General features: G+C 39.9%; 1 protein-coding gene across 1 annotated transcript in view; it reads left to right on the forward strand.

Annotated features, from left to right (window-relative positions):
- Positions 1-22,540, forward strand: part of Hat1 (histone acetyltransferase 1) — a 56,418-nt gene that overhangs the window by 8,629 nt on the left and 25,249 nt on the right. Inside the window, exons 3-4 of the mRNA XM_036184463.1 lie at positions 13,497-13,572; positions 18,973-19,093. Coding sequence (XP_036040356.1) covers positions 13,497-13,572; positions 18,973-19,093 — 197 coding nt within the window. The remainder of the gene's footprint in view (positions 1-13,496; positions 13,573-18,972; positions 19,094-22,540) is intronic.

The following is a 22,540-nucleotide window of genomic DNA, read 5'->3' on the forward strand; positions in this document are numbered from 1 at the left end:
TTGAGGAATGAGGAGGAAATGGGGGGGAGGGGAGTGGGCCAAGAATTGACTCAGGGTGACAGTGACTGGTCCCATTGCCAGGACTGTTGCACCGGAATAAGCTAGCAGAAGTAGCAGGGAACTACAGCGCATCAAAGGAAGGGGACAGGAGAAGATAGAGGACTAATGTAAAGAATTGTATCTGGCCTGGGGTGAATAGGATGAAGGTCTGTTTTAGCCAGAGTTTCTCCACAGCATCTAAAAGATCTTTTTGCTGATGTATTGGAAACACATGGCACTCTTATTGCGGTGTAAGCTATTGGGAGAACTTGTATGGAACATTTTGTTTGGGTAGAGGGTAAAGTTCAGTAAGCAAAAACATTTAGACAGGGCAAAAACATAAGTATGAGGATAATAATGAGGAGAGGAGTGGTCAAGGGGAGGAGCCAGAGTGGGAGGGAACCAGAGCCCATACATAGGAGGCTTGTGGTTGAGATCTGGTTCCTGTCTGTAGGCCCCGTTTCAAAGCAGTTAAGATGTGTTGGCCTGGAAGCAGCATGTTCAAAGAGGAGAGCACAAATCCCATCCCAGTGGTCAGATCTGGTCCTTTTTAATTGTGGAATACTGCAGCAGTCAAGGAGTTGAGCTGGTCCTGAAAGATGTTAAGCTGATCTGAGATGGTGAGACCAAAAGGTTAATTGATGCAAAGGAGGCTTCAGTCCAGCTGTTTTAGTTCTAAGTCCCAAAAACAATGTCCAGAGTGGCAAGAAAAGGGATGAGTTGGATGGCCCATGGCCCATTAGTCCCCTTTTAGAGGTCACCCAAATTGCTTTTAAGAGTTTGGGAGCATTTCAGTAACCGCTTCAAAGCTGACAGAAGAGTGATGGAAGCAGCAGTTAAGAGTGCTTCAAAGGAGGTTCCATCCAAGGGGCCATGATGAAAGTTAACAGTTGGCAAAGATCCAGAACATAAGTCAGGAGGTAATAACTAACTGTACAGCTTTGTGGAGACACAAAGTACATGAGAGAACTTCTACATCAAGATTAATGTGAGGGAAATGCAATAGTAGAACTTGCTGGACCATGCACCAAAGTTCTGTAGGTGGTAAGGTAACTAGTTAGCTGTTTGTTTATACCAAACTCATGTCTAAGTAACAGGCACCTGGAAGCTTTATAAAAGAAGTCAGTGAAACATAGCAGCATCCAAGGAATGAATCTGAACAGAAAGTATCTTACTGGTATTCCTTGTTTTACATATGATGTACTTTGTATATTTTAAATTTTTTTTTTTTTTTTTTTTTTTTTAAGCTGAGTATAGAACCCAGGGCCTTGTGCTTGCTAGGCAAGTGCTCTACCACTGAGCTAAATCCCTTGTTTTAAATATTAACAGTACCAATAAGCTAGGCAGTGGTGGCGCATGCCTTTAATCTCAGCACTGGGGAGGCAGAGGCAGGTGGATCTCTGTGAGTTCGAGTCCAGCCTGGTCTACAGAGTAAGTTCCAGGAAAGGCTCCAAAGCTACACAGAGAAACCCGGTCTCAAAAAAAAAAAGTGCCAATATTACATTGTAGGTTAGGTAAATTTTGATAAAGTAATTTTTTTTTAATTGGGATTATTACCTTAAATGACCATATCTACTATGACAGGACAATACATATTTTTTATTAGCATCAAATTGTTAACATCAAATATTACATTGTCTCCTGGAATAGGAGATAAATAATAAGACAAAGTTGTATTTCCCAAAAAGAAATAATTTTTAATTTTCAATTTAGAAAGTATACTTCTGGGCTGGAGAGATGGCTCATTAGTTAAAGGTTAGGCTCACAACCAGAAATACAAAGTATACTTCTAGAGACAGTGTCTCCTTTAGCAAGAATAAGTGATTCGTTTTACAAAGTTTTCTAAAATTAACCAATCCAAGAACCTTTTAAAGATCTTGACATTTTTACTATGTGCACTCAACCAGCACATGAAAGGTGAAAAGAGTCATGTCAGATGTGATTGTTTTGTTTTCCTGAGACGGGGTTTTTCTGTGTGGCTCTGGCTATCCTGGAACTCTCTCTATAGACCACGCTGACCTCAAACTCAGAGATCCTCTGGATTCTGTCTCCAGAGTGCTGGGATTAAAGATGTGTGCCACCGCCACACCGCTTCATGTCAAATTTGTAGTAAATAATGTACATCACAGATTGAATTAACAAAGAAGGCTAAGCCAACTCTTTACTCTTTCTGCCAATGGACAAATCTCTAGATCACTACATACTGACAGTAGTGTGCATATTTCTTAACATTCTTGTGTGTGTGTGTGTGTGTGTGTGGTTTTTTGAGACAGGGTTTCTCTGTGTAGTTTTGGTGCCTTTCCTGGATCTCTCTCTGTAGACCACGCTGGCCTCGAACTCACAGAGATCCACCTGGCTCTGCCTCCTGAGTGCTGTGATTAAAGGCATGCACCACCACCACCTGGCTAACATTGTTCTATTTAAAAATAGATTGATTGCTTAGAGGCATAATTTATAAAGCAAGATTAAACCAAATTAAATGAGCTTTAACAAATACTGACTTTTGGAATTTCTTAGGAAACATCCACCAACATCACTGTTAAAGCCAGTGTACTTCTTGTAAGTTTTAAGTAAGGTAAGAGTGTAGGCATTGGCCCTGGAGCTCTGTCTGGGTAGAGAGTAGATTATTGTCTCACTCACCACAGGTGAGCCCAGGTTGGAGAGAATCTCCATCCAAGTCATCTCCTGAAGAACATGAAGGCTTGGGATATCAATAGAATCTTTTGTTGACTCTACCAACACAAAATCAACTGTAAAAGACACTGTATATTCTGAGTAGCTTTCCAAAGCTGTAAGTTGGATGACAGTATCTGGCATCCTCCTTTAATGAAGGAATATAGGTAGTTAGGTTGTAGACCCTGGAATTAGCTTTTGCTAAGAGGAAGAATTGAATGCCAAGGTAAAAGGCATGACCAATTGAACCAGTGTGCAGGTCCCACAGCAATTGGTGGTAGGCTTTTGTACAAGATTCTCCTGTTCACAGCATTCCTGTATGTCAGATCAGAAGATATTGAAGGCAGAATAGTTGCTCTTTGCCTCTCTCAGATATTTAGGATGTGGGTGTAGACTCTGAGATCCTCTATTAGTCAACCTTGTGTCATGTGAGACACAAGGTTTACATAAGAAGGATGTTTGTTTGTTTGGCTCATGGAGCCCGAGTTGGTCAGGCCTATGCAGCTGGAGCTGGCTGGACCTATACAGCCAGAGGTAGAAGCAGCAGACTTCTGGCAGGTCTGACTTCTCGTGCATCCTTGTCCTGTAAGGAAACTAACCTGCAACTTAACTTTGGATGCTGCTCCCTCCAAAGGATCTGGTCCTCTATCCAAGGGAACTACTTGAGCCTAGTTGAATGAAAAGAAAGGACATGACTGCTCCTAGGTGTGGTGGAAGAGAAAGTTTACCAGAGATAAAAGGAGCATAGCCAGAGGCAGAGACAGGGACATCTGGGAGAGTCCAGAGTGGACATGACCAGACTGAAATGGGCCATGTGGGGAGAAGGGAGACGGGAGCCGCATGCAGCAGCCAGGAGGCCAGAGGTACAAAAGGGTCTTGTAACCAAAATGTCTGGATTATAAAGGGAAGAGTCTCTGGGGGAAGGGCAGCCCAGCCTCTGGGCTGGAGAGTTTGGTGGTAGAGGGGGTATGCCAGCCAGAGCCTGTTACCAGTAGGGACTGAGGGACACAGGAGAACCTGGAGGCTGCTGGTCTGCTTTGATAGTTAAATGGGTACCATAGCCATTTGTCCAGGATTTGAAACTTAGCACAAGTGTGTTGTAAATTTAATTCATTTTACTCAAGCATTCATTCTTTTATATCAATTTAAAAAATTATCCCTGATCTTGAATATTATTTCACATTAAATAAACTTTTAAACTTGTTTTGACTTACTTGTTTAAGGCTTAATTTTGACAGCATATACAGAATACTGTATGATGGGAGATAACAGAAGACTATATGATGGGAAATAAATTGGGTCTCTTGCTCCAAGCTGGGAACCTCATTTTCCTGATCCTTTTATAAAAAGTGCTTGTACTAAATGCCAGTTGTGTGTGTGGGGGGGTATTTTTTCTTATTTTTTTATTTTTTATTTTAAGCTGAGGATTGAACCCAGGGCTTGGCAAGCGCTCTACCACTGAGCTAAATCCCCAACCCCATAAATGCCAGTTTTTTAATATGACTCAGCTTCAGATAAACCATCTTGGAAGCCTGGTGTTGCCTCCTTAGTCTAATAAAGGGCAGATACAATGATAAGCACAGGGCTCAGTGGTTCTAGTTGTTTTATGGGTACTGCCTTAGTTGATTTATACCACGTGGTCACCTTAACCAAGATGGTGGTAAAGTCACATGGCATGCCCTTTTTTAAACCTAGAGAACGGGGTGGCTGAGTCACATGGATATCAAGACAGCAACAAATGACATGGTTGTTACTCCAGGGTAGACCTAGGTCATCAGCCACGTGGTACTCCAAGGTGAGGCCAGCAGGCATATTCTTCCTAAACAAGTATTGAGTCCAAGTTACATACATGGCATGCTATAGCAAATTAAGATTATCTATACATCCTTTTAAAATTACACTTGGGGCTGGAGAGATGGCTCAGAGGTTAAGAGCACCGACTGCTCTTCCAGAGGTCCTGAGCTCAATTCCCAGCAACCACATGGTGGCTCACAACCATCTGTAATGAGATCTGGCACCCTTTTCTGTATACATAATAATAATAATAAATAAATCTTTAAAATTATACTCAGTGAACTTACAAATTCTAAGATAATGAAAGTTACAGTTCCAACAAAAGCTCTGAAGATACTGAACAAAACCAAGAAAAGTGAGGGAAGAACTCAGTTAAAACACCTCGCCATCTGTGACCTCTGGGAAGTAGTTTACTTCTTAATTCTCAAGCACAAAGTGTCTGTCCCTGGGCTGCTCTAGTTTGCTCTCCTGTTCCGTCAGAGTCAGGTGGCCTGCCTGACCCATGGCAGAGACTTGGGAGGAAAGTTTTAAACAGACATTCTTGGATCTGGGTCAGATAGGCCAAAATCCAACTGCAGAGTCAGCCTTCTTAGTAGAATAGAACAGCATTGAACAATTTTTTGAGAGTACCCATATCCCCCTAAAAGACAATTGAATCACTGTAGGCTGAACCCAGTGATCTGAGTATCCGAAACCAGTTTGTTTTTGTCTGTAGATGGGAGCACACAACTGGAAATGCTTTTACCTTTTAGCTATTAAAAAAACAAGCAGAATCTTCCAGGTTTGGAGAGGCAGACACACAAGTAGGACAAAAGCATAAGGCAAAGGAGTTTTATTAAGATGCAAGTTTGGGGGCCTAGCATATACAGCAGCAGGCATTTTGGCTCTGGGTGTGGTTGTGAACCAGAGCCTTGAGAACAATGAAAGTGAACTGTGACTTTTGGGGGTGTGTGTGTCTCTGACCAAGCATTCTGTCTTATGGAATCATCTAAATCAGTTTAGGTAATTGAAAGTTCTGAGTTGGGGCCAGTAGTGGCCTTTTGTCCAGTGTATATTGAAGCCAGATTTGCATTGAAAGGTTTTAATTCTAATTGGAGCTCCTTTGCCCTCAAACAGGCCAAAGAAGTTTCTTTGGTACAGAAAATTTAGAACCCATGGCTGCACTCAGGACCAAGGGACAGACAGGGTTCAATGCCAGTTGTTCATAGCATCCTCCAAGTCTGGAAATGACCAAATGCACCTGGGAAGTAAGGAGTGTCTCCAACCTAAGACAACTGCGGGGCCAGTGGAAGGCTGTCAGCTTTTGGCTGATTGAGTAGTAGGCCAGTGGAGAATTCAGAATTCTCAGCTAAACTTTCTTCCACCTGGTAGGAAGTCTCTAATTCCTTTGACCAAGTGGACCTTAAGAAAGCTCCAGTGAGCCCAGACCTAAGTAGGGTACCTCTGAGTCAGGGCCATGATTACCTTGTCCCAGCATTTTGCTAGATTATACATGTTCTGACCAAATGCAGTGTGGCCTGTCACCTAGGCCTGTGTCATGAGAGATAAAGGCAGAGACACAGCGAAAAGAAAGGGCTGTGGGGGAGAAAAGGGTGGTCCTTCCTGGCCTGCTCCCAGCCTGGAAGTATATGAGAGCCAAGGAGACTTGTCCGTGAGTGGGCTTGAGCTGCTAGTAGTCACAGGTTTACTATTCTAGGTCTTCGGCACCATATGTAAGATTATTAAAAGGCAGCTGTGAAGAGACAGAAAGGTTTGGTTTGACCCTAGGCTGGGACCCTGTTTATTCACTGTGAGGGTCACTTTGTCACTCAGCATGTATGGATGACCAAAATGCCTACAGAAGAAAAGTGATGTTGCCCCTTATAGGGGCAGAAATGTAGTCCTCAAGGGAAGCTAGAAAATGTCTTTCAGCAGGAAACAATCATCCCAGGCAACTTATAAAAGAATGTATTTAATTGGAGGCTTGTTTACCATTTCAAGAGAGTTAGTCCATAATCATCTTGGTGAGAAGCATGGTTGCAGGCAGGCATGGCGTTAGAGCAGTAGCTGAGAGCTTATACCTTATCTAAAAGGTGGAGGCAGAGGGAAGCTGTCTGGTATAGGCTTCTGCAACCTCAAAGTTCACCCCCAGTTATATACCTCCAACAAGGCCATACCTCCTAATCCTTCCTAAAACAGTTCTGCCAACTAGGGAACCAAGTATTCAAATATATGATCCCATGGGGCCATTCTTATTCAGTCCACCATAGTCATTAAATTTTAAAAGTTGATTAAATTCATGTGTTTTTTTTTTTTTTTTTTTTTTAAGATTTATTTATTATTGTAGTTAGAGTTTTCCTGCCTGGCCCATGGTCAGGACAAATCTCTCTTACCCGCCAGTCCCACAGTCGCTCAGACCCAACCAAGAAAGCACACAGAAACTTGTATTGCTTACAAACTGTATGGCCGTGGCAGGCTGCTTGTTATCTACCTTTTCTATCTTAAATTAACCCATTTCTGTTAGTCTATACTTTGCCACATGGCTTGTTGCTTACCAGTGTCTTTACATGTTGCTTTTCATGGCGGCTGCTGGCGGTGTCTCCTCCACCCAGCCTTCCACCTCCCAGAATTCTCTTCTCTCTTGTCCCGCCTATACTTCCTGCCTGGCCATTGGCCAATCAGAACTTTATTTACACAGAGTGATATCCACAGCACTTCCCCTTTTCTTTTTTTTTTAAAGGAAGGTTTTAACTTTTACATAGTACAATTACATATAACAAAACAATTATCAAGCAAGAATTATAGTTACAATATTAAAGAAGATATCCTATCTTGTATTTGTGAGTCTAAAGTTTTATATCTAACTTATCTTGTATCATAACTGAGGAAATTATAACTATCTAGTCTTCAACCACATCAAAGACCTCAGAAGGATATAATATTACCTGAGAATCGGGAGAAGGATGCAAGCAACATTCGGGAGTCTTGCATGGTAGACAGAGACAGCTAGCAGCCTGGACAGTCACCTAATGTTCCTTTATAAAGTTGGGGCATTTGTCTTCAGCCCACAGGGCTAGAGTCTCTTGGTCACTTCTCTTAGTGTCCTGTAGAATGTCTGGCAGTTTCCTCTGTGAAGCAGGAACCTGAAGGACCATTTTTTCAAGCAAAGTTTAGTGGTCACCTTTCTATGGGTCCTGCACATCCAGTTGATCAAGCAGTCCAGGCAAGAACAGTTTCTTGCCCAAATGGCTATTTTTGCCAAGGTGAAGATAAACTCCATATGAAGTGTCTTCAGTGTCCATCCTCCTCTCTGAAGTAAATCGGTGCTGCCAGGAGCATACATGTCTCACTGTCCAGAAAGTCTAAATTTTAAAAATATTTTAATCCATTTTTAATTATCCATTACAATTTAAAATGAGGTATACAAACATAATACCTTAAACACGATTAGAAATATACACACAGTATAACAGAATTAACTTTAAGTTTGTATCAATAGACTAAAATCTATACCAATGTAAAACATTTTAAACAAGTTGTTGTTCTTTAGAAGTAAGTTCCTTTCATCCTATTATATCTATATCATATCCCCTTTTCTTCTTTAGAAAGAGATCGCATTTATAATCAACCTGCTTTAAAGAAAAATATTGGTTTTTCTCTGTCCCACACCAGAAGGCTCTTCTGATTTGGGACACAGGAATCTCTTAACCTTTTCTTTTATCAATATGTCTGGGTTTAGAGAAGGAGTGAGCCAATTCCATCTCCAAAGCCAGCTTGATAATTTGGGGAATGTGGGCATAGTTTCTCTTACTACTTCCTGCTGGAGGGGGCGCTGTATCTTATGGGGACACAAAGAAAATTTTAGGATTATGGAGTATTCCCTGAGGGTAAACCTCTGAGCCAGTTGCCTTGAAACCATTCTGGATGTCGATCATCTGGGCCATTGTGTCATCAGAGACCTTTCAGGTGGTCTTGGCTGATCAAACCTGATGTATCTTAATCTGGAACAAATCCACAGCCTCTGGCTTTCTGTGGAAACAAAAGCAGAGACTCTTTTCCAAAGCAACATATCCTTATATCCAAATTTTGAAGTCAAGTTACCTTTAAAATTTATATATTTATTTAACTCAACAGCTTTTACAATCAAATCTTTCTTTATAGTTAAAAATCCCAAAGATAAGACAAACCAGATTCTCTGTAATATCCATCTTTGTAAGACTGAAACACCGATGTGGCTGCTGGCTCCACCCACTTCAGCTTCCCAACATGGCCGTGGTATAGTTTACCACCAGCTCTGGGTCTGGAGCCTTATGCACCATCAACTAACAGAAGCAGTTCTATCAAAGCAGCGCATAGCCCAGAAACTTTTTTTTTTTTTTAAACTAGCAAAGGCAAAATTCAATATGCAGCAGAGTAAAGTGCTGCTTGTAGATTCCTCATTTCTGCCGCACTGTAGGTCAGACACACACGCCAGGAACCCGCCATAGTAGCTCAAACTGGCAGGCTGCCTCTAACTTGAGAGAGACAATTAGGAAGCTGTTTTTAGTTCCATTTTGGAATCTTCTTTTTTTTTTTGTCAGGTTTTAGGTGGAAACTCTTGCCAACACGTTGGACGCCATTTGTAGTTAGAGTTTTCCTGCCTGGCTCATAGTCAGGACAAATCTCTCTTACCCGCCAGTCCCACAGTCGCTCAGACCCAACCAAGAAAGCACACAGAAACTTGTATTGCTTACAAACTGTATGGCCGTGGCAGGCTGCTTATTATCTACCTTTTCTATCTTAAATTAACCCATTTCTGTTAGTCTATACTTTGCCACATGGCTTGTTGCTTACCAGTGTCTTTACATGTTGCTTTTCATGGCGGCTGCTGGCGGTGTCTCCTCCACCCAGCCTTCCACCTCCCAGAATTCTCTTCTCTCTTGTCCCGCCTATACTTCCTGCCTGGCCATTGGCCAATCAACTTTATTTACACAGAGTGATATCCACAGCATATTATGTATACAGAAGAGGGTGCCAGATCTCATTACAGACGCTTGTGAGCCACCATGTGGGTGCTGGGATTGAACTCGGGACCTCTGGAAGAACAGCCAGTGCTCTTAACCTCTGAGCCATCATCTCTCCAGCCCTAAATTCACGTTTTGATAATTCCTTAATTTTGGTCTTTTGAGATAGGGGCACATGTAGACTGGTTTGGAATTCAATATGTAGCCATATCTAGCCGTGAACTTCACTTCCCAACTTAATTTTCCTGTGGCTAATAAGACAGGATAAGCTATCTCTTTTCTGCAATTTCTCTAAAAATTACAGAAATGATTCTATGTACTAGGAAGTATAGAAACTACATGTTTAGAAAAAGTGGGACATACTCAAAGGGAAGATTTGTTGCAAGCTCTGTGGTCTTGTTGCAATCAGGTACCATTAAAATAATGAGTGACAAGTTTTCAAGGATGGAAAAGTTTTAGTTACTTAGTTTCTTTTTTAAGGTAGGGGAAGGAATTAGAGTTTTTGTTGTTGTTTTTTTTTTTTTTTTGCTTTGAGACAGATCTCACGGTATAGCCTAGGCTGACCTAGAACTCACTATGTGGTCCAGCCTGTCCATGAACTGCTTGCACTCCTTCTGCTGTGGTCTCCCCTGTGCCATACCAGGCTTTTTTCAACATCCTAATAACTTTGTGTCTGTTGGAGTAATGTGTTCTGTTGGAATTTTGGAAAGGCCAAAACAAAGGGTGAAAATAAAAGTTACCCATAGTTCATCAGTAAATAACTCCTTTTGTAGTAGAATTTGGGTATTTTATCATGCATCCACTTATATTTTCCTTTTTTATAATTTGAGTCCATAGTGGCATGGACAGCTCATTTGGGTGTGCTTGCTTGCCACACTACATAACTTCATTTAAAAAGTTAAAAATATTAATGCTTCTGTTATCCTGGAGTTTGCACATGTGTGTGCATTCATGTCACACTTAACCTTAAACTTGTTTTTTTTTTGGGGGGGGGGGTTGCTTGTTTTTTTGTTTTTGAGCCAAATTTGAAGCAAGCTTTATTAAAATATTAAATACTGACAACCCAGATGGACTTTGGTCAGGACCACTCCTGGAACTCCTGAGACAGGCATTGTTGGGCTTTTATGGACCAACTTTAAACTTCTTTTTTTTTTTTTTGCCGGAGCTGAGGACTGAACCCAGGGCTAAATCCCCAACCCTCAACTTTAAACTTCTTACTAAGCTATATCCACAGCCCTTTTCAGATGTTAACATTTGGCTGTATTGGCTTTAGTGTGTATTTTTGGAGAATTGTTTGAAACTAGCTTTTTGCACATACTTGTTATTGTATGTCTCCTTACGAACTTGTCTTCATATGTACACATAATCATAATGCCATTATCAGAGCTGATATGCTATTGCTTGGTTTCTCTGGCTTTACTAATAAAAAATTTGGGCTGGAGAGATGGCTTAGCTGTTAAAAACTGGGCTCACAACCAAAACATCAAAAAAGTTTATTAAGGCAGGATCTAGTCAAGGGTACTCTATTTATTTGCATTTATTTTTCTTTGTGTGATCCTGAGATTGAATTAAGACCTTGCTCTCAGTAGACAACACTCCAGCCTTGAGCTGCACTCTAAGTCCCCTGTTCCATGTTGTAATTTGTTTCTTAATTTTCTTAGAACCGTCAGTCTCTCTTATGTGCAGATTCTCCAGGTCATTAGTTTATTTGGGAGCAAAAAGTCAGTGTATAGAATTACTAGACAAATCTACATTCTGAATTTATCTTACCTGTGCTTTCTTGAAACTTATTTCTCTGTCCTGTATTTTCTGTAAATTTGAAAGATTGAAGCTGGGCAGTGGTGGCGCATGCCTTTAACCCCCACCCCCCCAGTATTTGGGAGACAGAAGCAAGCCCATCTCTCTTAATTTGAGGACAGCCAGGGCTATGCAGAGAAACCTTGTCTCAAAAAACCAAAAGAAGGGAGGGAAGGGAAGAGAAAATTCTTTTCTTTTCTTTTTAAATTGAATAAGTTTAGGAAAAGGTAAGAAAGCTTCATGAGTCATCAATGCTGGTGGTCTTTCCCACAGTGAGTAATGTTAAGTTTAACCCTTTGAAAAGGTGGCTACCAGAGTGAAGGTTACCTCTTTTGTAAAGTGGTGATCTTCAGGGCGATGGTTTGTATGCGGTGAATGACTTAATTGACCATGAAGACTGGAAATTTTTTGTTTATACTTTTTTGGAAGTAGTAGGACACTGCTTATGACAGTTAGAGGGTACCTTGTGGGAGTTGGCTTTCTCTTTCCACCATGTGGTTCCCTGGGATTGAATTTAGGCTGTCAGGGTTGGCAGCAGGTGTCTACTCACTGACCCATGTCATCGGTCTAGCCTTAGGACTTCTGATAAGTTTTTCTTCCTAACATAAATTGTATCAGGAAAGCATCCAATAATTCACTATCCATAACATACAAATAAAAGCAACAGATAGAAGTTGAGGGTATTCTCAAGATTTTAGGAAATAGGAGTTTAATGTAGATGCTGGTGCCCCAGGCATCTAAGCAGTGTTTATTAGAAATAACATTGCCAGGCAGTAGTGGTACACACCTTTAATTCCAGTACTTCATAGTCAGAGGCAGGTGGATCTTTGAGTTTGAGGTCAACTGAGTTCAGCCTGGTCTACAGAGTGAGTTCTAGAACAGCCTGGTAGAGATTGAGTTCTAGGACAGTCAAGGCTACACAGAGAGAAACCCTGTCTCAAAAAAAAAGAAAAAAGAAACATCAGTGCTGTTACTTGTCTACTACCAAATATCTCCCTTACATATTCATAAAAGTACAGTAAAATGTATGAGTGCCATTCCAGAATGTTTTTGTTTGCTTGTTTTCCAGTGTAGGGACTATATATGCTCTGTAGTATATGACCAAGAATCTCTTGGTCATACTGGGCACTGAGCTGTATCCCAAGGCTTATGCAGCAGTATTTTTATTTTTATTATTATTTTTTTTTTTTATTTTTTGGTTTTTCGAGACAGGGTTTCTCTAGCTTTGGAGCCTGTCCTGGACTAGCTCTGTAGACCAGGCTGGCCTCGAACTCACAGAGATCCACCTGCCTCTGCTTCCCCAGTGCTGGGATTACAGTCGTGCGCCACTGCCGCCCAGCAGTATTTTTAATTTTTTAAAAAAAGATTTAGTTTTGTTTTATTTGTATGGTTATTTTGCCTGCATGTATGTATATGTACCACATGTGTACCTGGTTCCTGAAGAAGGCATAGGATGCCCAGTAGCTGGAGTTAACAGACAATTGTAATCTGCTCTCGTAGTGCTAGGAACTGAGCCCAAGTTCTCTAGAAGGGCATCAAGTGTTCTTAAATGATGACACATCTCTCCAGCCTCCAAGCAGAATTATTTTTAAGAGGGGGGAAACAACATAAAAAATTAAATGTCATTTTGCAGTAAAAACGATGGGGGCTGGCTGACAAGATGGCTTAAGCTGGATAAGCCTGATGATCTGAGTTCAGTCCTCACACGTCAAATAAAGTGGAAGGAGAGAACAGCTCATAGTTTTCCTCTGACTACTTCATGCATACAGTGATAGCGCTCTCTCTGTCTCTGTCTCTGATGATGGCATGTTAGGGACATCATCAAACTCAGATTATCCTTGTTAGATGTTTTGTACAGTATTGTTTTCATTTCCTAGGTGCTGTAGTTTTATCTCAAAGTATCCTTTGGGGGTTTGTTTTCCTCTTAAGTTTTTCATTGTGTATAAAATATAGAAAAATAAAAACTAAATCCCATGCCCTTATTGTGCTGTTTCTCAAGTTTAGAATAAATAGGGTTTTGATGCTGAAGCTTTAGTATCAGTTAGCTTTCAGGTTCAGGGTTCACCAATCTCATGAGAGTCTAGTGTAATCATGTAAGAGAAGAAACATTGGAAGTCAGAAAAATAATGGTAGTATCCTAGCTATAGTGGAGTTCTTGAAATAGAAATGTTTGTCACCTTTAATGTCTATATATTTTATTCTTCTGAACAGTTCGTTTTCCTGAAGATCTTGAGAATGACATTAGAACTTTCTTTCCTGAATATACCCATCAGCTCTTTGGAGATGAGTAAGTAACATAAAATATTTACCAAATTAATGTGGCAAAAGCAAGAAATTTTTTTCTTTTAGGATTTGAAATTCAGATTTTTTTTTTTTTTACTCTTTTTTCATGTGGTTTATCCTAAAATGTCTATTAGATTGATGGTTTATTCATTGAGCACAATGGATGTAATACCTACTGTTTACTACTACAAACATGTATGTTTTCAGTCTCACTTCAGTATTAACCATTGTGTTTGCTACTTTGTGTATTGATGGAATTGAACAGTTGCCTAAGGACATAAAAGTGGCTGGTGTTCAGATTCAGACAATCCAGAGCTCATATTTATCATTACTATTTTTTCGTTTTGCCTACCTCTTATCATACTACTTCCAGTATAGCGTAACTCCAGAAATTTACAAAGCTCCTGGTATTACTCAATAATTAAATAAGCAATTCAAGAAATTGTATGTGTGCGCGCGTGCACATGTGTGCACATGTGCACACTCATGTACATAGGAGTACAGAGAGCAGAGGGAGATGTTGGTGCCCTACTCTGTCAATCTCTCCCTCATTCCTTTGAGACGGTATCTCTAGTGAAACCTGGAGCTAGGCCACTAGCGCCGGTTCTTCTTTCTCCACTCCCACAGCACTGGAGCTGCAGGCACATGCATGGAGACCTGGCTTTTTGTGTGGGTGCTGCAATTTCAGCATAGCTTGTTAAGATTATGCAGCAAATGCTCTTTCCCATTAAGCCATCTTCCCAGACCTTAAGACAACTCTAAAGATATGTCCTGGGATATTCAGCACATTCTTTGATTCCCTAAGCCTTATATACATTGTTAAGATAGTCAGTCATTATTTTCTTTCTTCCTTATTTAAAAGGTTGCAATAATTTAATGGATACTATTCTCTTCATTTGGATTCAGCTCTTAACTAGTTTTTATTTTGTTTTAAGGTAGAATCTCATGTAGCTCATGTTGTCTTCAAACTTGCTCTGTAGTAGAGGCTGGCCTTGAACTCATTGTCCAACTACTTTTGCCTCCCTCCCAAGTGCTAGTTTTATAACATGGACCACCATGCCAGCTAGACTCTTTAATTCTTAACCACAGTTGCTTCAATAATTTTCTTTTAGTACATATCACTGTATTATTGTTGAATTGTTTGAAGATAGGTTGCAGATTTGATCCTGAATTTTGAAAAATATATTAGGGCCATGTGTGGCAGCACATGCCTTTTAATCCCAGGACTCAGGAGACAGAAGTGGGAAGATTTCTGTGAGGTCAAGGTCAGCATAGTCTATATAGTGAGTACCAGGATATCCAGGGCTACATATACCTTATCTCAAAAAATTTAAAAAATTATATATATATACATATGTGTACATGTGTAAGTATGTGCACATGAATGCATTGTTCATGGAGGACAGAAGAGGGCATCTGATCCCTAGAGCTGGGGTTACAGGCATTCATGAGTCACCTGAAGTAGGTGCTGGAAACCAAACTTGGGTTCTCTGGAAGAGCAGTGTGTGCTGTTAACAATTGAGCCATCTCTCCAGCCTCTTGATCCTGAATTCTGAGACTTAGCCTAAATATAGTATGCATCTCCTAAAAGAACGATAGTTATGATAGAGTTATTAGAATTTAAGGTATTTAACATTGATATAGTACTGTTTTCTAGTATACATAATAATACAGTATATTTTTAAAATAAAACTTGCAGTCACTTTTAAAGCCGTCTCCTGGATGCAGCCTTGAATTGCATTGCATTTAGTTGCTGTGTTTCCTCATTCTCCTTTCATCTGAAGTGTTTTAGTCTTTGTTGCATATAATAGACATTTTTGTATAGACTCTTTTTACAGAAGCCTCAGTTTGAGTTTGTTTCTTACAAATTCAGTAATGCCTGTTTTTTCAATTCTGTAACCAAGGTAGTATTGTATCCTTAATGTCACACCAGGAGGTCCATAATTTAGTGTGTTCCATTGTTGGTTGAGGTAACTTGGCTAACAGAGGAGCCTGGAGGCTGTCTCCACTGTATAGTTGAAATTTATAAGTAATCTATGGGGAGATGCTCTTAAGACTGAAGATGCCTGACCAGGCGTGTTGGCACATACCGTTGCATCTTTGTGAGTTCAAGGCCAGCCTGTTTCTGAATAAGTTCCAGAACAGTCCAGACTACATAGAGAAACGATCTCCAAAAAAGGACTGAAGATGTCCTGGCAGTGGTTCTAGCGTTCACTGGTGACTCCTGTCTGATCAGTATTTACTATGGGAAGATGGGTTTCTAACTCAGTGCCTTACACTTATTAATTGGTGTTCAGCAGAGGAAGAACTTCCCATTACTCTCTTGTTTATCTTAGAGTCAATTCAAACATTTAATGATTCTTTTCATTTTTAATTTTTAAAAAGATTTATTTATTATGTATACAGTGTTGTCTCTGTCTGCATGTATATCTGTATGCCAGAAGAGGGCACCAGATCTCATTATAGATGGTTGTGAGCCATCATGTGGTTGTTGGGAATTGAACTTGGGACCTCTGGAAGAGAAGTCAGTGCTTTTAACTTCTGAGCCATCTCTCTAGCCCTTGATTTTTAACTTTTGAGACAGCCTTTTAGTATGTAGCCCTAGCTGGCCTGGAATTTGCTTTCTAGACCAAGCCAGCCAGCTTTAAATTCTTCAGAGATCTACCTACCTCTGCCTCCCCAGCACTAGGAGTAAAGGTGTGTGCTACCACACCTGACAAAGATTCTTTAAGAAAAAAAAAATTAAGTGTTTTATTTATGGGTGGATAAATGGAGATCAGAGGACAGTTTGTAGACTCTGATTTATTCCTTCTACTTCTTGAGGCCTAGAAATTGAACTGGAATTGGCAAGTTTAGCAGTAAGTGCCCTTACCCACTGAGCCATCTTGCTAGTCCCAAAGATTTTTTTTTTAACCTACTGAGTTATGATCTGTTGATAGTACTAATTTTGGTGCCCAGATTAGTCCATATTTGGCAACTGACCACATTTTTAGATTGCTTCTGGCTCTTTTTGATATGTTTACATCAGTTTTGAGACATTCTAGTACAAGGTGACTCAGATTCATCTTCAGCTTTCCCTGTTAATTCCAAACTCAACCAGTTCCCTAAGGAACTATTTTATTGGAGCCAGGAAGGATATTTGAACACAGTTAACATTTAAAATATTTTTGTTCATGACATTTTCTTCTATATATCATTGACATTTATTTGATGCATTCATTTTATTTAATTCTTTTTGTTGTTTTGTCTTTGAGACAGGGTTTCTTCCTGTAGTCCTGGCTATCCTGGGCTATATAGGCCAGGCAGGCTAGCCTTGAACTCGAGATCCACCTGTCTGCCTCTCCAGTGTTGGGATTAAAGGCATATGTTGCCATCACCAGGCCTTTAATTCTTTAAATGTATTTTTAAATTGAAAAATGTCTCTCCATGGAACAAATTTTATGTGTATTTTTAATATGTATCAGATTAGGCATTTTATGAACTTTTAATTATCAATAATTAAATCTTATATATAGACTCTAAAATATCAGTGTTTTTTTATTTTTAACAGGTTTTGTTTTATTATAAAAATATTTTCCTGCTGGGCAGCAGTGGTACACGCCTTTAATCCCAGCACTTGGGAGGCAGAGTCAGGCAGATCTCTGAGTTTGAGGCCAGCTTGGTCTGTAGAGCGAGATTCAGGACAGGCACCAAAACTACACAGAGAAACCCTGTATCAAAAAAACAAAACAAAACAAAAAATTTTCCCCTTTGGATTTTTTAAAAGAGGGATATTTATTTTACTCTTACCTTTTTACTATTAAAAAAAAATCTCTAGGGCTGAGAGTATATTCCTGGCCAGCAAACAAACTCTTCAGTTATATCCCAGTGGCTGAAATCTAGTTTCTAGATATTGGTTCTTAATGACTTTCCCATTCGTCTGTTTGATTGTATAGTATCACTGCAGATAGTGTGCTCATATAGCACTATTCTATGTTGGACAGGTAACGGTCATGTGCTGGTGATGATCCTGTACTTATGACCAAGCATACATAGCACAGTCCTCATGCTGGAGTTACTGCCACTCCTTTCTTCTACCTGGAGAATCACTAGAATGAACATACTTGGTAGCCTCGACAGAAATCGGGAACTGTTTCTTAAAAGTACTCTTTTTCTTTTAGAATTTGTTTTTAGGGGTTGACGTGATGCCTCAGCAGTTGAGAGTGCTTTTACTGCTCTTTCAAAAGACCCAGTCTTAGTTAAATTCCCAACATTCATGTTGGGCAGCTCGTAATTGCCTCTGACCCCAGCTTCAGGGCATCCAGTGTTTTCTGGCCTCTTCACAGGCATCCTCCTACTCACAGCCACACACATAATAAAAAACTAAATTAACCTAAAAAAAATAAAAGAAGTCATTTAAATAAAAGCCAGGTTTACTGAGATAACTTGCATCCATATAACTTTATTTTTTTATTGCTCTCACCAAAAAGCCCCTCCTCCTTTGAGCCTCCTCAGTGCCAGACCAAAAGTGACCTAATTTCTGTCTGTAGATTCTCCTGAGCAGTTAGTTTAGAATGCAGTCTCCCTCCTCTAGACCCTTGGAAAGGGAGCACCACGCTTTATGATAGTAGAGATGAGAAGTGGAACTCACAGACGGCTTGGTGTTACCACTACTTTGAACAGCTGTGCATGCTAGTGACAAAACAAGTGATAAGATGAAAGGACCTGCCCAAGGCTACCTGTTTGCCTGGCTAGGTCTTAGTTTAATGCTGGTTTCCTCGGCAAAAGCGCCTGCTAGTTCATAGCAGCAGCAGCAGCAGCAGGCATAGCAACAGTGGTAGTAATGTCTAAGAGTTAGCATTCACAATATGCGAGTTATTTTACATACTCATTGAACCCGGTTGCTTTCCTGAGTTAGGCATCTCAAATCTCTTTCTTTACATGAAGCTGAGTACAGTATCATTGTGAATGCTCATTACCTTTAATTTTTAAACAAGTAAATATAGTTCAACTTTGCTGGGTGGTGGTGGCGCACGCCTTTAATCCCAGCACTCGGGAGGCAGAGGCAGGTGGATCTCTGTGAGTTCGAGGCCAGCCTGGTCTACAAAGCGAGTTCCAGGACAGCCTCCAAAGTTACAGAGAAACCCTGTCTCGAATAACTAAAAAAAAAATTATATATATAGTTCAACTTCACAGGCAGTTTTTGTTTGTTTGTTTGTTTTGTTTTTGTTTTTTTTTTTAAAGCTGAGGATCGAACCCAGGGCCTTGTGCTTGCTAGACAAGCGCTCTACCACTGAGCTAAATCCCCAACCTGACACAGGCAGTTTTAAGATTTTAAATTTGTTTATATGTGTATAGGTAATACTTTTTGATGACTTGGCAAAAATTCATTTTGGCTGGTTTTTGTTTTTGCTTTTCATCTCAGTGAAACTGCTTTTGGTTACAAGGGTCTGAAGATCTTGCTGTACTATATTGCTGGTAGCCTGTCAACAATGTTCCGTGTTGAATATGCATCTAAAGTTGATGAGAACTTTGACTGCGTGGAGGTAAGAACAGAAATACATATATGTGTAAGAGAGGTCTTAAGTGTTAAGGTTCTGAAGAGGAGAAATCGCAATGTCGTTTCTTCAGATCAGTCTTTCAGGTATAGGAGATGTTTGTCAGTCTTCCCATTTCCTGGGTGAACCTTCTGTACGAAAACCTTCACTTTGATGAGCAGAGCTCTATTTACTGGCTTTTGTTTTGATTGTAGACATGCAAGTTAACAGCTTTCTGAAGGCTTTTAACTTACTGAACTTTGGGTTTTTTCTTATGTATTTGTTTTTTGTATAGCCTTGACTGGCCTGGAACTCACTCTAGACCAGGCTGGCCTCGAACTCACAGTGATCCACCTGCTTCTGCCTGCTGAATACTGGGATCAAAGGCGTGTGCTACCCACCACCTGGCTTAACTTCTGACTTTTATCCTGTTGATTGTATTATGTTTTTCTCTTTCATGTTTTATGCTCTTAACTGTCAATTAAGTGTCTTTGTGTGGGGCTTCTCTTTAAAAATCTATATAAAAATAGTATCTTGGTATGTTTAATGAAGTGATATATAATGTCTATACAGCATGAAAGAAGCCTGAGCTGGGTGGTGGTGGTGCACGCCTTTAATCCAAGCACTTGGGAGGCAGAGGCAGGTGGATCTCTGAGTTCGAGACCAGCCTGGTCTACAGGGTGAGTTCCAGGACAGCCAAGGCTACACAGAGAAACCCTGTCTCAAAAAACCAAAAGGAAAAAAAAAAGAAAAGCCTGAAATGGTCTTAATTTTTAGTAAGTTTTTGATTGGCACATAATAGTTTTATATATTTATGAGGTACAGCATAGTATTTCAATACATGTGTACAATGTGTAATGGTCAGTGCAGAGTAACTGATGTATCTTTCACCTCAAATTTATCAAGAAATAGTCACAGGCTGGACATGTGTCTTAGAGGTTAAGAGCACTGGCTGCTATTTCAGAAGATTGGGATTGCATTTCCAGCACCCTCAAGGCAGCTCTGGATGGTTTGTTACTCTATAGTTCCAGGAGATCTGAGACCCTTTTCTGGTCTCTGAGCACCAGACATACATAGTATACATACATACACACATACATACATGCAGACAAAACATCCACACACAGAACAATAATAAAATAATTATTTTTAAAAAGGAAAGGTCTTATGTATTCAATATTAGTGTTAGAAATATTTTGAGTACTACTTGTTCTTTTTTTGTTTTCTTGTACTTCTCAGTTGTTTGACAGATAAATGATAATGTAATTGTACTTAGTGTTTGTTTTATCTAGTAGTTATATGTTGTGAAATTTTCTTTTTAATTTTACTGATGATTGTGAATAATGCTGTAGTTTTGATAAGTGAATGTTTGCAACTAAATTCCATCTAGACCAGCATTGAATAAATTATTAAAATAGAGGTTTTCTATTTAAAAATCAGTAATTAGATTTTTCTCATTAGCTATGGTTAAATTTCTCCAGAATCCAAATATTTTGTACTAAGTATTCTGATTTCAAATACAGATGATGTTTTCCTTTGTGCAATACAAAATTCAGTGTCATTTGAGGCGTGTGTGTGTGTGTGTGTGTGTGTGTGAGAGAGAGAGAGAGAGAGACAGAGACAGAGACATTTAATTTTGCAGCTGATAGTGCTAAATTGATTTCTTCAAAGGAAATATTGACTTGGTTATTGATAAATCTTTCAAATACTATGTGTAGTGAAAATAGCTATCTATTTGCACTAACTTCTAATTGTTCCATTTCTGAAAACCAGGGTTTCCACTTAGAAGTACTATGTTAAGTATAAGAATCAATCGATCGTGTATAGTGTTTTTGTAGGGTTGCTTATTTGCTTCATGATCAAAATATTTTGTTTAGTGTTAAGGAAAGATTCCCCCCACCCCTTTTTGTTTTAAAGAATGGTAATTGATATAAGCATAGTGGGCTGGCTTCTTCTGTTTCAGTTTGCAGCAGTTATGCTCATTTCCCATGATTTCTTGTGTCCTTTATCCTCCCCATTAATTATGTGTATTATGTAGTGTGTATGTAGGTATGCCATGTGAATGTGGGTACCCAAAGAGGCCAGAAGAGGGCTTTGGATCTCATGGAGCTGGAGTTACAGGCAGTTGTGAACCACCCAGTGTGGGTGCTGGGAATCAAACTTAGGTCTTCTGCTTTTAACATCTGAGCCATCTCTCCAGACTAGCCTCTTATGCCCTTGATGCCAGGAATATAGTAAATAAAACATTCTCTGCTCTCAGAATTTACTGTAAACAAATCATAAACTCAGAGGGTGTTAGAAATATTTTGCTGGAATGGTTGAAGAGAGTAGCAAATCTAGATTATGCAGAGCCTTGGGATTTTTCTGTGCCAGGATAAGGTATTGCTAAGAGGCAAGAATAGTTAGTAGCCTTTATAGGTTTTAAGCAGGTGGTACATTATACAGTATAATTCACATTTAAAAGGTAGGCTGGCATGTGTGCACACTTGTAATCCTAGCATCCTGGAAGTGGGAGGCCCATAGAAAGATCTGAGTTAAAAACCAGATTGTGCTGCATGGCAAGTACATGGGGACAGCCTGGACTGTTTTGAGATCTTGTCTCAAAACAAAACAAAAGACTGGCATGTGGAGGACCCGCTATAGTGGGTAAAGTAAAAGAAGGGAGACCAGAAACCAGAACTTTGCAGTATTAATGGTCAGATTGAGGGTACTGTTATGTTTATGGTTGGAGTAGATGTGATTGATGGTTGAGAGAGAGAAATAAGGAGTGGGGAAAAGCCATTGCTGCTTGGCGGTGGTGGTGCACGCCTTTAATTCCAGCACTAGGGAGGCAGAGGCAAGCAGATCTCAGTTTCAGGACAGCTAGGGCAGTTACAGAGAAACCCTGTCTTGAAAAACCAAACAAATCAAAAACAAAAAACTGTTACCTAAGAAATAGTGACACTGCCACATATAACTGTCTCTTGAGGCCAATCTAGTCTACATAGTTCCCGAATTATGTGTTGAGACTGTGTCAAAAAAAGCAAGCATATGTTCTTAAGGCGCGAATAGAAGATAGCAAAGGTTAATTTGCTTATTGCAGTTTTGCTATTACACTAACTTATTTTGTGCATCTGCACACCTCTGTATGTATATGTGTGGGGTACACATGTGCCACAGTCCACATGTAGAGGCCAGGGAAAAACTTGTGGGAGTTCTTTCCTTTCACCATGTGAGTCCTGGGAATTGAACGCAGATCACCAGCCTTAGTGGCTGGCACTCTTATCTACAGAGCCATTTCACTGCCCCGTTAATTAATCTTTTATCATCTCTTTTTTTCCACCCCCCCAAATGAGATCTACAGTGTACCTAAAATTCTGTAGCACAGGTAAGATGCCTGAGAAGCCTCTTTACTAGCCATTATCTTATAACTAACTTGATTATTCAGACATTGATTTGTTCATCTTTGCTTGTCCT

This window comes from Onychomys torridus, chromosome 4, assembly GCF_903995425.1.
Source record: "Onychomys torridus chromosome 4, mOncTor1.1, whole genome shotgun sequence".
In the NCBI taxonomy this organism is placed as follows: domain Eukaryota; kingdom Metazoa; phylum Chordata; class Mammalia; order Rodentia; family Cricetidae; genus Onychomys; species Onychomys torridus.